We start from the raw sequence: 16,786 nt of genomic DNA, 5'->3' as shown, positions 1-16,786 counted from the left end.
TGTTAAAATTGTTCTTTATAGTCCCCCAGTGCCTGTCGTATCCATCAATGACTGATAGAGGGGTGTTTATATCTCCACGATAATAGTAGAATTGTCTGTTTCTCCTAGAAATTCTATCACTCTTTGCCTCATGTATTTTGACATTGTTAATATATACATACACATTAGGAATTACTATGTCTTGGGGAATTGACCCCTTTATCATATGTAATGCCCCTTTTTTCCCCCTACTTATTTTCCTTCTTCCAAATTCTGCTCTGTTCAAAATTAATATAGTCACTGCAGTTTCCTTTTTTGCTATTTAATTAACATTTACAAACACCCACTACCCACCAAGCTAAACTCTTCCTTCTTTCCTTCTCCCATCCACTGGTAACCTCTAATTTATGTTCTGTCTCTATGAATTTGCTATTTCTAGATGTCTAAGTGATGACATAAAGTATTTGTCCTTATGTGCCTTGCTGATTACTTCATTCAGCATAGTGTTTTTAATGTTCTTCCATGTTGTAGCGTGTCTTCATTCCTTCTAATGGAGTAATTATGTTCTGTTGTGAATGTGTTCCACATCTTGCTTTTCCATTCATTTTTTTTGATGGACTCTTGTGTTCTTCCACCTTTTGGCCATTGTGACTAAGGCTGCTATGAACATCAGTATACAAATATCTGCTTGGGACACTTTCTTCACTTACTTTGGTTATATACCTAAGCATGGAATTGGTTGGTGATATGGTAATTGTATATTTAATGTTTCAAGGCAATGCCACATTGTTTTCCTTACTGGTTGTACCCACAGCAATGAATAACATTTCTAATTTCTCCACATCCTCTCCAATGCTTTTTTTTTTTTTTCAATAACAACCATGCACGTGCATGTGAGATGGTATCTCATGGTTTTGATTTGAATTTCTCTAACAAGTAAAGAGGTTGATCATCTTTTAATATGCTTATGGGCTATTTCTATATCTTCTTTAGGAAAATGTCTATTTTAGTCTTTGTGCATTTTTCAGTTGGGTTGTCTTTTTGTTGCATTGAGAAAGTTCTTTATATATTCTGGCTATTATAATTTTATCCAGTGTATGGCACTGAGATATGTTCTTCCATTCTGTAAGTTGTCTTTTCACTTTCTTGATGTATACTTTGATACACGGAAGTTTTTAATTTGATAAAGTCTAATTTAACTATTCCTTCTTCTGTTGCTCATGCTTTTGGTATCATATCAAAGGTTCCACAGCCAGATTCCAAGTCATGAGGATGTGCTCCTATGTTACCTTCTAAAAGTTTTATGGTTTTAGCCCTCATTATTAGGTATTTCATCCAATTTGCATAAATATTTGTTTATGGTGTGAAGTTAAGGGTTCAACTTCATTCTTTTGGATGTGGATCTCAGCATCATTTGTTGAAGAGACTATTTATATCCCATTGCATGTACTTGGCACCGTTGTCAAAAATCAATTGGCCATAGATGTGTGGGCCTATTTCTGGACTTTCAATTCTATTTCACTGATCTATTTTTCTACCCTTATTCTACTGTTTTGATTACCTGAGCTTTGTAATAGGTTTTTTGTTGTTGTTGTTATTTTTGAGGCACCCAGGGCCTGGGACCTGGGACCTAGGACCTGGGACATTGTATGTGGAGCCACGTCAGCTTCCCTGAGTTGATTTTTTTTTTTTTGCTTGTTTTTTTTTTGTTTTTTTTTTTCAGAAGGCACCGGGAACTGAACCCAGGACCTCCCCTGTAGGAGGCAGGCACTCAACAGCTTGAGCCACATTCACTCCCTGTAGTAAGTTTTGAAATAAAAAATGTCAGTCTTCTAACTCTATTGCTGTCAAAACTGTTTTGGCTATTTTGGGCTCCTTGCCAATCCAAGTGAATTTTAGTATTGGCTTTTCCAGTTCTGTAAAAGAGGCTGCTGGAATTTTTATCAGACTTGCACTGAATCTGTAGATCATTGTGGGTAGTGTTGACAATCATACAATATCTTACAATCCATGACCATGGGATGTCTTGCTGTTTATTTAGATGTCATTTAAAATCTTTCAGCATACAAGTCTTTTATATCCTTGGTTAAATTTACTCCTAGATATTTATTCTTTCAGATGTTATAATAAATGGACTTTTCTTCATTTCCTCCTCAGATTGTTTATTGCTAGTACATAAAATGTGTTGTTCATGATACTGCCCCTTTGTTGAATTTATGATCTCTATTAGTCTTCTTGTGGGTTATTTTGAATTTTCTATATATAAGATCTTGTTGTCTACAGATAGAGTTAGTTTTACTTTTTCTTTATTGATTTGGATACCTTTTCCTTTTCTTGCTTAATTGCTTTGGTTAAAGCTTCTGGTACAGTATGACATTGCATTGGTGAAAACAGGCATCCTTTTTCTTGTTCCTAATCTTAGAGGGGAAGTCTTTCACCATTGAGTATGAATGTAGCTATAGATTTTTCATAAGTGGTATTTATTTTGGAGAACATTCCTTTCAGTTATTAGCATTCTGAGTGTTTTTGTCAAATGCCTTTTCTGTGTCTATTGATATGATCATATGATTTTTTTTTTTTTGAAAATTTTTTTTCTAACACTTGGAAAAACTACAAGTATTCCATGGGTCAAAGAAGAAATCAGAAGGAAAATTAGAAGGTATTTTGAATGGAATGAAAACACAGCAAAATTTATGGGATGTAGATAAAGCAATGCACAGAGGAAAATTTATAGTGTCAATGCCTATTTTAGATAAAATGAGAGGTCTCAATAATCTAACCTTTCAGTAGCTAGAAAAATAACAAATCAAAGCCAAAGGAAAGAGAAAAATGAAAGAAATAACAGATTAGCACAGAAGTCAATGATAAAGAAAACAAAAACAATAAAGAAAATCAATGAAACCCAAATCTGGTTCGTTGGAGAATCAATAAATTGGTAAGCCTCTAGTATGACTGATCAGGAAATAAGAGAAAACACAAATGACCAATATCAAGAATGAGACAGGAACAGCACTACAGATCCTAAAAATATTCAAAGGACAGTAAGAGAACAGTGTAAAAACTTTATGCCTATAAATTTGTAAACATAAATGAAATGTACGGAATCCTTCAGAGGCACAATGAACAAAAAAATATGCAAAAAATTGAAGTTTAAAATCTTTGTACAAGAGAATTTCAAAAGCACAGATTGTTTAACTTAAAGGGTCTCCCAAACATTTACGAAGGAAATAATACCAATTTTACAAAAAAAAGTCCAAAAAATTGTGGAGGAAGGAACAGTTCCCAGCATATTTATGAAGGCAGCATTACCTTGATGCCAATACCAGTCAAGACTTTACAAAAATAAAAACAAAAAACTATAGACTAAAACTCCCATGAAAATAAAGATGTAAAAAAATCTTAATATTTTATCAAATCTAACCCAATAAAATGCTAAAAGGATAATAATCACCATCAACAAATGGGTTAACCCCAGGAATGTAAGGTTGGTCAAATGAATATCAATGTAATTCATCATATTGACAGACTTAAAAAGAAAAAAAAAAGTTATCTAAATAAATACAGAAAAAGCACTTGAACAAAATCCAACATCTATTCCTGATAAAAATCTCTCAGAAAACTAGGAATAGAAGGGAACTTCCTCATAGGAACTACAGTTAATACCATATTTTTAAAAACTCTGAATCCTTTTCCCCTATGATAAAGAAGAAGGCAAGGATGTCTTCTCTTGCCACATCTATTTATTATTGTGAAGGTTCTACCAATGCAATAAGGCAACAAAAGAAAATAAAAGGCACTAAGATTGAAAAAGAAAAACTAAAACTGTAGCAGTTTGATATGGTTGTGAATTCCAAAAATAGATATTGGAATATGTTTGTAATCTGGTCTGTACCTGGGCATGATTCAGTTATGATTAGGGCTTTGATTGGGCACGTCATTAGGGCATGGCAAAGGACAGAGTTGGAGGGTTTTTGATGTTGGAGTTTGATGCTGAGGCCTTAAGGTGGAGCCCTGGGAAGTAACCTCACAAAGGAAAGAGGAGCAAGCCTCAGGAAGAAAGGAACCCTGAGCCAGAAAGAAGTAAGCCCTGGGAAGAGAGGAACCCAGGAAGCCTGAACCCTCGCAGATGTCGGCAGCCATTCTTGCTCCAACAAGTGAAAATAGACTTTGGTGAGGGAAGTAACTTATGCTTTATGGCCTGGTATCTGTAAGCTCCTACCCCAAAAAAATACTCTTTATAAAACCAACCAATTTCTGTTATTTTGCATCAGCACCCCTTTAGCTGACTAATACACTGTCTTCATTTACAGACAACTTAATCATCACTGTCTGTGGGCTGAACTCAGGCTGCAGCCACTTTTGCATGGCCAGTGAGCTAAAAATGGTTTTTACATTTTAAAAGGTTAAATGTTAAAGAAAAAAACAAAACCAGTGAAGAATTTACAGCAAAGACCATATATGGCCCACAAAGCCTAAAATATTTACTAGCTGGCCCTTTACAGAAAAAGCTTGCTGACCTTTGGCCTATGTAGAAATTCCTAAGGATCCTAGAGCTTAGGAAAGTTGCAGGATACAAAGTCAGTATACAAAAGTCAATATACACAAGCACCAATCAATCAGAAATTGAAATTTTAAAAACCACACCAAAATAACATCAAAAAAGAGGAAATACTAAGGGGTAAGTTTGATTTAAAAATGTACAAGACCTGTATACTGAAAACTACCAAACACTGCTTAGACTATCTCTGCATTTATCTAGGTCTTCTTTAATTTCACTGTGATCTTGATTTGGAAAAGAAAATATTGTCACTTTTACCCCAAATTGATCCATAGATTTAATGCAGTGCCAATCAAAATCCCAAAGGGATTTTCTGTAGAAATTGACATTGTCATTCTAAACTTTATATGGAAATGAAAAGGACCTATACTAGACAAAGCAATTTGGAAAAAGAACAAAGTTGGACTCACAAAATATTATAAAGCTATAATAACCAAAGGACTGCATTATTAGCATAAAGATAAACATATCAATGCAATAGACTAGAGATTCCATAAATATATCCACACATATCTCAACAACTGATTTTCAATAAGGCTGTCAAGATAATTCAATGGTGAAATAATAATCTTTACAAAAAATGGTAGTAGAATATATGGAGAAAAAAACCCCAGAAAAACGTAACCTTGTCCCTTACATCATACACAAAAACTCACCTGACCAGAAAAGCTAAAGCCCTGCAACTTCTAGAAGAAAATGTAAGCCCATAAAAACATTGTGACCTTAACATATTTTTAATGGGATGCAAAAAGCAGAAGTTATAAAAGAAAATAAAATCAATAAATTGGACCTGATCAAAATTTAAAAGTTTTATTCTTAGAATGGCCATATTTTAAAAATAAAGGACAAGTTACAGACTGGGATACAATATTTGTAAAACATGTGTCTGACAAAAGACTTGTAACTAGGATATATAAAAACTCTTACAACTTGTTTATAATATTAAGACAGACAACCCAATTATTAAAAATGAACTAACAAGGTAGGCATTGAAAAAAAAAAGCCTGTCTTTAGTTAATAAAAATTTAGCTGTACCATGCTAATGTAGATGTTTGGACTTTATGGGGATGTTCTGTACTATCTTCACAGTTTTTATGTAAATTTAAACTGTTCTAAAGAATAAAGTCCAATAAAAAAATGAGCGAAAGGTTTGTACAGACATTTCATTAAAGAAGATACAAAAATGGAAAATAAGCATGTGAAAAAATGCCAACATTGGCGGCAGACTTGGCCCAGTGATTAGGGTGTCCGTCTACCACATGGGAGGTCCGCGGTTCAAACCCCGGGCCTCCTTGACCCGTGTGGAGCTGGCCCATGCGCAGTGCTGATGCACGCAAGGAGTGCCCTGCCACGCAGGGGTTCTCCCCTGCGTAGGGGAGCCCCACGTGCAAGGAGTGTGCCCCGTAAGGAGAGCTGCCCAGCGTGAAAGAAAGTGCAGCCTGCCCAGGAATGGTGCCGCACACACGGAGAGCTGAAACAACAAGATGACACAACAACAACAACTACAAAAAAGAAACACAGATTCTCGTGCTGCTGACAACAACAGAAGTGGACAAAGGAGATGCAGCAAATAGACACAAAGAACAGACAATCGGGGTGGGGGAAGGGGGGGAAGGGGAGAGAAATAAATAAATCTTAAAAAAAAAAAGCCAACATTATTAGTCATTAGGGAATTACAATCTAAAACCACAGTGAGATACTTTTGCATAAAATTTAAAAGATGCTATATCAAAAAATACATGCTATATCAAGAGTTGGTAAGGCTATAGAACTGCTGAGAATCTTATATATTACTGGTGGGAAAATAAATTAGTACAGCTATTTTGAAAACAATTCAGCAGTTGAACATACATTCATCATAAAACCCAGACATAGACTATTAGGTATTTACTCAAGAAAAATGAAAGCATATGACCACACAAGAATTAAACATGAATGTTTATGGCAGATCTATTTGTGCTAGTCAAAAACTGGAAACAACCCGAACGACAATCAACAGGTAAATGGATGGGCACATTTGGTTATTCATATCATGGGTAAAATAAAAGAAATAAACTTTGGCAAAAAAAAGTAGCTGGATCTCAGAATAATTATAGTAAGTGAAAGATATTAGATACAAAAGGTATGATTCCATATATTTAAAATTCTAGATAATGCAAACTGTCATGCCTGAGGATGGAGGTAGAAAGAAGAGATTAAAAAGGGGCATAAGGTTGGTGAATATGTTCATTATTTTCATTGTGATTGTTTCAAGGTGTAGTTAAGACTCATCAAATTTCATTCTTTAAATATGTGCAGTTTATTGTATGACTATTACACCCCAATAAATGTGAAAAAATTTTAAAATGTATACTTAAAGGTAGGGAAATGAAAGTAAGTGTGGATGCAACTAAAGTAGCACTTTGAGGGAAATTTTAATCTTAAATCCTTGTTAGAAAAGAAGTAGTATTAAAAATCAGTGGTCTAAACTTTCACCTTAAGAGGCTAGAAAAAGAGGAGCAAATTAAACTCAAAGTGAATTAGACAAAAGGAAATGAGAATTCAGTGAAATAGGAAACAGATAATAGAGAAGATAAAAACTCCAAAAGTTGTTTCTTTGAACAGACTGATAAACTCATTACAAGACTGCTGAAGGAAGAAAAAAAAAACTTATCAAAACATGGACAAATCTTAACATTACATCAAGTGAAAGAAAGCTAGTCCACAAAAGAATAAATCTTCTGTAATTCCATTTATATGAAATTCAAGAACAGTGAAAAACTGGTTTTTCTGAGACTGGAAAAGCATACAAGGGAACTTTCTGTAGTAATGAAAATTTTTATATATTGATTAAAGTGGTGGTTACAAAGGGATGTACAAGAGCCAAAACTAACTGAAATATACATGTAGTATCTGCATCCTACTGTATGTAAATTAACTCAATTTAAAAAATCACTTAACTCTTAATGTTTCTCTAGCTCTACCCTTTAGCTAAGTTTCTTGAAAGGTTTATTTACTGCCTCCATTTTCTCACCTGCATTCATTTTAAATCCTCCTCATACTTGGTTTTTCCCTATCACTGTACCAGTGCATTTTTGATTAAGGTCACCTCTGTGTTATTAAATCCAGCAAATATTTTTCAACTCTCATAGAACTTAACTGCTCCTTTTTAAATATTGGAATTCTTCAAGGTTCAGTTTAAGTTGTTGCTTCACTCCTCCTTTCACACTCTTCTATCTTCCTAGCCAACACCAATGTAGACTTCTTCCAAGACTTCCTTCTAAGCAAACTTAACATGTTCTCGAACAATTCATAATCTTCTTTCTTAAACCTATTTCAGTGATATTTTATTTCAGTGAATAGTACTATCATCTAGTTCTAAAAACTAGAAATCAACAAATTCTCCCTTAAGCTCTTTCCCACAATTGCATATCAATCTAGCACTAAGTCTTAGTGATTTTTACCTCCTGAATGTATTTTTTAATACCTGGTTTCTCTCCATTTCTACCACCACTACTTTAGTCCAAGCTACATTATTTCTTACACTGCTACTCCTAACTAGTCTATCTGCACACATTCTGACCCGTCACCTTCTGATTGATTCTTCACATTATAAACAGAAATATGTATTTCCAAAAAATGTGGGTCTGATCATCACATACTCTCCCCTGCAGCCTTTCCCGAAATAACCCTATAGTGGTTTTCATCGTTCTTTGGATAAAATCCAAAATCCTAATATGGCCTAAAGGACTTAGATGATTCAACCCTACCTATATTTGAAGCTTTACTTTGCACACTACCTTCACTTTACTGTCTTTTCTACCACAGTGCCATTTTTACATACGATTCTCTCTGCCCATAATTTCTCCCCTAGCATTTAACACCTATATATTATTCAGAATTTTAACAAATTGCTAGGTGATGCTGATGCTGCTGGGTCTAAGACCACACTTTGATAACCACTGTTACAGAGTTGTTATAAGGATCGCCATTGTATCCCCAGCATCTAGCAAATCTTTTCATAGAATTAACATTCAATTCTATAAATAGCTATTGAATAAGTGAGGGCTCTAGTATCAATGTGTATGATAGCCCGTTGTACACTCTAATTATTAGTTGCTTTTGGTTCTATGTCACCTGTATTGGTGATTAATTTAAAAATTAATTTTCCATACCTTGTTATTTTGCCTTAATTTACTTAATTCCAATTTGTACTTTTCTGCTTCTTCAAGAGCTCTATTCAAGCGAACTTCCATGGCACTTTGACTAGTAGCAGCCTGTTTTTGTAGTCTTCTTTTATTTTCCAATTCCTAAAGTATAAAAAAAAAAGTATAGGACATTTATATCATAAGTTATCATGTTATTTCACAACATTTTCCCTGTCCATATGCTTTCTCCTAAATCTCATATGTTACGAACTAAGCAGAAAGTCTCAATATATAAAGGTCAGAGGCAGCACTAAGTACAGAGGTCTTAGGTAGTTCTTAATCCAAATTTGTATTCATAAGATATATACTAAAAATGTTTTCATGACCTAGACTTTTTCAAATTATTTTTTGTTTGGAATTTTACTGACCCAAGATGCAATATGCATGTCTTCTATATTTATTTTGTAAGAAAATTTTCATAATTATAGATCTTCCTTTTAGGAACCTCTCAAAGCACCAATGAAAGAAACAAACTCTTTCATGAATGCTGTTTTTTAATAACCTGAAGAAGTATATTATTTAAGAAAATATTAACTACAGAGCATTCTATGTTAGCTTTATAGGGAAATTACAATTTTGAGCAGAAGCAAAAGATCTTATGTATGATTTTCATGTCTTGTAATGGGTTTAGACTTATATATTTGCAAATATTCTAGGAGTTTCTGTTGCAGAGTCTACAGGCCACGCTTTCAAGAACATAGACCTCTAGGACAAACTTCAAGTCTACCAGTCAGCACCTGTTAGCCAGCCTCAGCTCTTGCCACAGATGTTAACCCTTCAGCAACATCAGCCACAGTGTTTCTCACCTCTGAACCTTTGCTCATATTTTTCCTTCTGGGCTGTTCCCTCTCCACTCCTCATTTTCACCTGGGTAGTACCTACTCATCTTCTAAGACTCAGCTAAGGGTTTACCCTAGGGCTTTACCTTCTTCAGGAAGCCTCCCTTATCTAATCCTCATCCCCCGGGCTGGATTAGGTACCCTTTCTTCAGAGCTTCTACACCTTAATACACTTTCATAGCACCTATCTATTTACATCACTCCCCCACTATAATGTAAGCCCCTTAAGAAGAGAGACTATCTTAATCTCAGCACTTAGTGGCATTTAAAGGACATTAGTGATATATTTATTGGACTGAAGTTATTCTGAAGTACTTAACTACTCTTTATATTACCTACAATGTCTAGCACAGGGTTTTATACAAAGCAGATACTCAATAAATATTTGGAATCGAAATGATACAGTTAATATGGTTGTTTGTTTTCTTCCTTTATAATTTTTCTCCTGGCTGTATCACTGTTTTATTTGAAAACTAATCTCCTTGGCTTGGAGTAATTAAGGGGAAAAACAAAACAAAACACATGCTGCTCTTTATGTAGGTTTCTAAACAAATTAAAGTGTGTATGAATACCATCTGCCATCACCAGCCTTCTTCACAGCTTTGTAGGTGGTAGCTACACTAAGAGCAAGCCTGATTTATTTCACTGCTCACATCAAAAAGGCAAAAATTCTCATTAGCTACAAAGTCCACAATTCGTGCTGCCTCATTTCAAGCCTCCTCTCATAGGAATATGGAAATTAATTTTCTTTGCCCTTCTCTTTTCTTGGTGACTTTGTAACCTACTTCAGTGAAAAAAGAAAACCATCCTTTACCACATGATGTCCCCTGACCCCTGAGTCAATATTCCTCCTCTTGGGAGGAATGAAAAAAGGAAAGCCAGAAAAATAGTAAAGTAGGAAATACAATTTTTCTCTATGAGTAAATGCAATAAAGAAAGGGAAAACCTTATCAGCAAACTTGAAAATATTTGTTTTCAAATGTATCTCCTAAGTACCTTTTAAAAACAGCAGACAAAATACCAGTAGTGCTAAAGAAGAGCTTGCATCCTAAAAATAAAGTCAATAAAAGAGGCAGTTTACATGTTGCTAGGCAAATGTGAAAAATCTCAAGCTGTGAATTACATTAGTTTTCAAAGATAGAGCTAGGTAGCTTAAAGAAAATATAATTTTTTTTTTTTTTTAAAGATTTATTATTTATTTATTTAATTCCCCTCCCCTCCCCCGGTTGTCTGTTTTCTGTGTCTTTTTGCTGCGTCTTGTTTCTTTGTCCGCTTCTGTTGTCGTCAGCGGCACAGGAAGTGTGGGTGGCGCCATTCCTCGGCAGGCTGCTCCCTCCTTCGCGCTGGGCGGCTCTCCTTATGGGTGCACTCCTTGCGCGTGGGGCTCCCCTACGCGGGGGACACCCCTGTGTGGCACGGCACTCCTTGCGCGCATCAGCACTGCGCATGGGCCAGCTCCACACGGGTCAAGGAGGCCCGGGGCTTGAACCGCGGGCCTCCCATGTGGTAGACGGACGCCCTAACCACTGGGCCAAAGTCCATTTCCCAAGAAAATATAATTTTAAAAATTCAATACTGTGAGATTCAAGAGGAAGTAATTTGCCACTCATAATTAAAGTTATTCATAAAAGACACTGATTTGGGGGATGTGCAAGAAAGGAGAGAATATGAAGATGAACAAGGTATGGTCCCTGACTTCAAGGTGTCTGCACTCTGGCAAAACAAAAAAGGCGCAGGTATCTGTAGCTGCAGCACAAGACAAAAATGTAGGAAATGCCAAAAGTGTAACACAAAGTGCCATAGTAATTCAAATAGGCAATTAATCAAACGAGGATAAATAAATGATCAGATAAGTTTCCAGAAACAAGTAGCTAAGGCAGAAAAAGCAGTAGATGTGGTCAGAAAACATGCCAACTGTAGTAGAATCAATTTCCACATCTGAAACTTGGAATAATAATTCATACCAAATAGACTTCACTCACTCATTTATTTAACTCATTTATAGAGCACTTACTATGTACCATGAATGATTCAATATGATGGGGGCACGGAAATTAAAGTTCCTCTCATGAAGCTTATTTAAGGAGGGGCATGATAAAAAAATACATATATTTATACATTCATATGTAATATCTGGCAGTGGTATGGGCTATGAAGACAAATAAGGGTAAGGGATTTAAGATAAATTGGTTAGGAGAAAGCTTCTAAATGAAGTGAGGGAACAATTTTCGTGAAAATCTGGGGGAAAGGATTGCAGGCAGGGGGAACAATGAAGACAAAGAAGACAAAGACCCTGAGGCAGAAATCTACTCAACACACACAGAAATCATCAAGGAGATGGCTTCAGGTGAGTAACTGAGGCACAATGGCAGGTCTTGAGATAGGAGGCAGGGCAAGCTTAGGTGGACCTTGTAAGCCTTGGCAAGGAGTTTGGGTTTGCTTCTAAATGACATGGGAAGCCTTTGGAATTTTACGCAGGAAAGTAACATGATCTCATTTAACTTTTATAAGGATCACTCTGGCAACTGTAGTTATTCCTATTGGGTTGTAGAAATACCGGCCTGGGAAGTTGTTGTAACAGTATAAGTGAAAGCAGCTTGTAATTGGGTGGAAGTGAGGAATGATTTGAAAAGTAATTAATTCAATGTATTTTGAACACAGAATTGACATTACACGTTGATGGGTTGGATGTAGGTGTGGGAAAGAAAAGGCACAAGATGACTCTTAGATTTGACCTACATAACTGAACGGTGCCTTTTACTGAGAGGCAGGAAAGGAAAATCAGGTTTGGAGAAGGCAGGAAATCAAGAGGTCTCCTTAGGACATGTTAAGTTTAATATACCAAGCATAGGTATCAAGTGGGCAACTGGATGTAAGAGTATGGAGCTCAAAGGAGAAGTCAGAGCAAGAAATAAAAATTTCTGGTGATCAACATATAAATGGTATAAAAAGCCACAAAAATGAGACTATTAAAGGAATGGCTATAAACCAAGAAGAGAACTAAAGACTAAACCCTAGGCACTCCAACATGGAAAGGTCCACAAAATGAGGAAGAAAATGATTTTCCATTTTCCAGAAATCAAATGTGTTTCAGGGAGGGCGTAATCAACTATGTATAATATAGCTGAGATATAAATTAATATGAGGAATGATAACTGACCATTAGAACTAGTAATGTGGATTATAGTGGCTGTGTTAGGAATGGTTTCAATGGCAAAGTGGAGAAAGAAGCCCAACTGAAGTGGTTTCAGGAAAGAAGGTCAAATGAGTAACAGTATAGAAATCTATTTTGAGAAGCTTTGCTATAAAAGGGAGCAATGATACAGGATTGGAGGTGGATGTGAAGTCTAAGGAGGTTTTAAAAAATACTTATTGGTGATTCTATGGCATGTTTGTTTACTAATAAGAATAATCTAATAAACAGTAAATGTGATGTTGCAAGAGGGAGAAAAATAGGACAATTGCAGGAGCAAAGTCCTTGAGTAGGAGAGAGAGGATGGATGCAGTATACAAGTGAAGGGATCTGATTTAGCTAGAAAAGATAGTAATCCATCATAATGAGATGGAAGGCAGAGTATGTGGTATAGAGGCAGGGAGGCTGGTAGATTCATTAATAGGATGATGAAGAATTGTCTTTTGAAAAAAATAAAAATTTTTAAAAAGATTCTTAGATTACATAAAAATTGTCTTTTGATTGCTTCTGTTTTCTTAATGAAATAAGAGGGCAAAGTACTGAGAAGGAGTAGTTTGGAAAGGGTATTGAGAAGTTGAGGGGAAAAGATAAGCTGGTTAATAATCATTTCTGAAAATGAGAGAGGGACTTGGTTTTTCAGAGAAGAAAACGCATTATGCTTGAGATTTGCACACATACATTTAAAGGCCAGTCAGCTTGGCTGTGTATTTTCGTCCAGCCACAACCCACTGCTCACAAGTAGTCATGGAGCAGGGAGAAAATTAGATTTAACTAGGGTTGGGCTTTGCCAGATGACTATATTGGAAGTGAAATAGAGGGCATATGCAATGAATAATTAAATGATATACCATGGAATCTAAGCTGGGAAAGGTAGAATAAAGGAAATGAGTGGATAGTGGATCTATATAATAAAATATGTGACAGCACACAGCAATCATGCATATGATAGCAATTTGTATACTGTACAATGTTAAAGGTAAAATATATTATGGTAGGATACATACAGGCAACAAAAGATATAGAAATGATTTGCAAGATATAGAAATGATTTGAAGAAATTGAGAAAATGCTTTTGAATTTTGCTGTAAAGGCAGAAAAGAACAAAGCATTTTTAGGAAATGAAGCAGGGTCCATCCAATTTTAGCTAGATCAAAAGAAAACAAGAGAGCAGACTTTTTTTTTAAGATTTAAAAAAAAATTCCCCTCCCCCCCCAGTTTTCTGCTTCCTGGGTCCATTCACTGTGTGTTCTTCTGCATCCGCTTGCATTGTCAGGCAGCACTGGGAAACCGCGTCTCTTTTTGTAGCGTCATCTTGCTGCATCATCTCTCCATGTGTGCAGCGCCACTCCTGTGTGGGCTGCATGTTTTTCATGCTGGGCGGCTCTCCTTGCAGGGCACACACCTTGTGTGTGAGGCTCCTCTACACAGGGTCGCCCCTGCATGGCACAGCACTCCTTGCGGGCGGCAGTACTGCGCATGGGCCAGCTTACCACACGGGTCAGACCATCCATAGGGTAGGAGGATGCTCTATCAGTTGAGCCAGGTCTGCTTCCCAAAAGAGCAGACTTTTTAAAAAGGGAGAGGTGAGTTACTGGTGATTCAAAGTGTTCATGTTACATGATCTATAGCCAGAGAAACTTGCTCAGGGTACTTAAACTTTAATTTGTTTAAAAAAAAAAAAAAAGATCTAGGCTTCCTGCCGTGACAGCGTAATAAGGATTTGACATAACCACTCATTTATAAACTAGAAAAGTAGTCAAAATTGTTAAATAACTGTTTTGAGAGCTGGGACAACAGACAGAGTAGGATACTTGAAAGCAGAAAACAGATAATCCCAGCATTCTGCCTGGAGGCAATATTCAAACTATGGGTGTAGGGAGGCGATATAGAGAGCCTGGAGGTCAGGTGAGTTGAGGAAATGTATATCAGAGTTGGAGGAAAATGAGGCAGCTGGAATCTGTGTGGCAGTGTTCGATTAAGAAGAGACTGCATGACAAGAAAGCTTCAGGAATGTAGTCGAAGATCCCTTGAATCTCTACTGAGGAATAATACATACATGCATATAGGGAAACTTAACAAAAAACAGGCAAAGAAACAGCAGACGTTTCAAGCAGAACAGCTTCCAGAGCTCACACAGGGTCAGAAGATATTTCAGTTCTTATCAGCCAGAATTGAGAGTCTGTATTCACCTTGGATATTCATTGGGGACCCTGGAAGGACTTTTTAGAGAAAGCCTTAGTAGTAAGGCTGAACTATTCCTGGAATGAAGACTCTTCCAGACCCACCCAGGACTAAATGGGATTAAACTAATTGGTAAATAACTGCCTGTCAAAACAAGAGCCAACAATTTCTTCAAAAAGCACACTAAACACAGACCCTCAATAGTGTAATACTCCAATATCTAGCATCCAATATAAAATCACTAACCACGCTAAGCAGCAGGAAAATGTGACTAATAACCAGGAGAAAAATCTGTCAGTAGAAACAAACCCCAAAATGAGAGATATGAGAGAGGAATTAGAAATAAACCCAGAAATAAAACAGCTATTACTAGGTGTAAGTATCTAAAGCAAAACATCAGGGTGTCCCCCGCATAGGGGAGCCCCACGTGCAAGGAGTGAGTCCCGTAAGGAGAGCCGCCCAGCGCAAAGGAAGTTCAGCCTGCCCAGGAATGGCACCGCACACAGGGAGAGCTGACACAGCAAGATGACACAACAACAAAAAAAAGAGACACAGATTCCTGTGCCACTGATAACAACAGAAGCGGACCAAAAAAAAAACAAGAACACGCAGCAAATGGACACAGAGAACAGACAATTGGGGGGGGGCGGGGAGAGGGGAGAGAAATTTTTTAAAAATCAAAACATGAATACAATGAGAAGACAAATTGAGGATTATTTTTTAAAGAAACAATCAAATAGAACACATATATGAAAAACATATTTAAAACAAACATTTCCCCAAATAGGAATAAGAATATTAGACAATGCTGAAGGAAATATCAGTGAATTCGAAGGCATAACAATTTATCCAAATTAAAAAGTAGAGGAAAAATGTCTAACATAAAAAACTCATTGGTGACTTGTGGGATAATATCAAATAGTCTAAAGAGTATAATTAGAGTCCCAAGAAAAGCTTGGTTGGGGGGGTGGGAGTGACAAGGAAGGAAGTGCAGAAAATTTTAAAGAAATTATAGTCATTTTCCCCCAAATTTAATGAAAACTACAGACTCAACAAACCTCAAGCACAATAAATACCCCCCCACACACACACACAAAATTGAGTAGGCATATTATCAAGATAATTGCTGGAAATCAGTGATAAAGAGAATGCCTTAAAGGCAGAAATTTTTTTAAAAATTACATACAAATTAGAGTAAAAAGAATTATCATGGATTTTTTGTAAGAAACTATAGAAGCCAGAATATCTGGGACATCTTTAAAGTTCCAAAAAAGAAAAGTAAAACACCTTTCAAAGATTAAAGGAAACACACACACATACAGACAAGTGAGTGCATGCAAAACTGATTAAATCTGAATGTGATCTGTGGACTGTACCAATATCAATTTCCTTGTTTTGATAGCATACTAAAGTTATATAATATAAGAAGTTACTATTGAGGGAAACTGAGTGAAGGGTACACAGGACCTCTGAGCTAGTTTTGCAACTCCCTATGAATCTATAATCATTTCAAAATAAAAAGTATTTTTAAAACTAAGGGAAAATAAAATTTTAAGGGTAGTTATTCAAGCAGAAGTATGGAAAAAAAGACCTCTAAGGAATGAAGAACACCAGAAATGGTAAATATAAAAGACATTCTTCATAGCTTAACCTCTTTAAAATATGTAGATATTTAAAGAATAAATATTGTGGCATATATAACATGTAAAAGTAAATGTATGACAAAAGCATAAAGGAAAGGAGGAAAATGGAGTATATTGCTGTATCTCAAATTGTATAGGAAACAGGGAGCAGTTCTGGCTCAAGCAGTTAGGCACCCATCTCCCTCATGGGAGGTCCTGGGTTTGTT

General features: G+C 36.1%; 1 protein-coding gene across 1 annotated transcript in view; it reads right to left on the bottom strand.

Moving 5' to 3' along the window:
• TEX9 (testis expressed 9) overlaps positions 1–16,786 on the bottom strand; it is a 113,817-nt gene that overhangs the window by 24,762 nt on the left and 72,269 nt on the right. The window contains exon 10 of the mRNA XM_004468330.5: positions 8,692–8,826. Within this exon, the coding sequence (XP_004468387.2) occupies positions 8,692–8,826 (135 nt within the window). The remainder of the gene's footprint in view (positions 1–8,691; positions 8,827–16,786) is intronic.

Source organism: Dasypus novemcinctus, chromosome 3, assembly GCF_030445035.2.
Source record: "Dasypus novemcinctus isolate mDasNov1 chromosome 3, mDasNov1.1.hap2, whole genome shotgun sequence".
Lineage (NCBI taxonomy): Eukaryota > Metazoa > Chordata > Mammalia > Cingulata > Dasypodidae > Dasypus > Dasypus novemcinctus.
The sequence above is the reverse complement of the archived record's forward strand: the minus strand, read 5'-3'. Positions and strand labels throughout refer to the sequence as shown.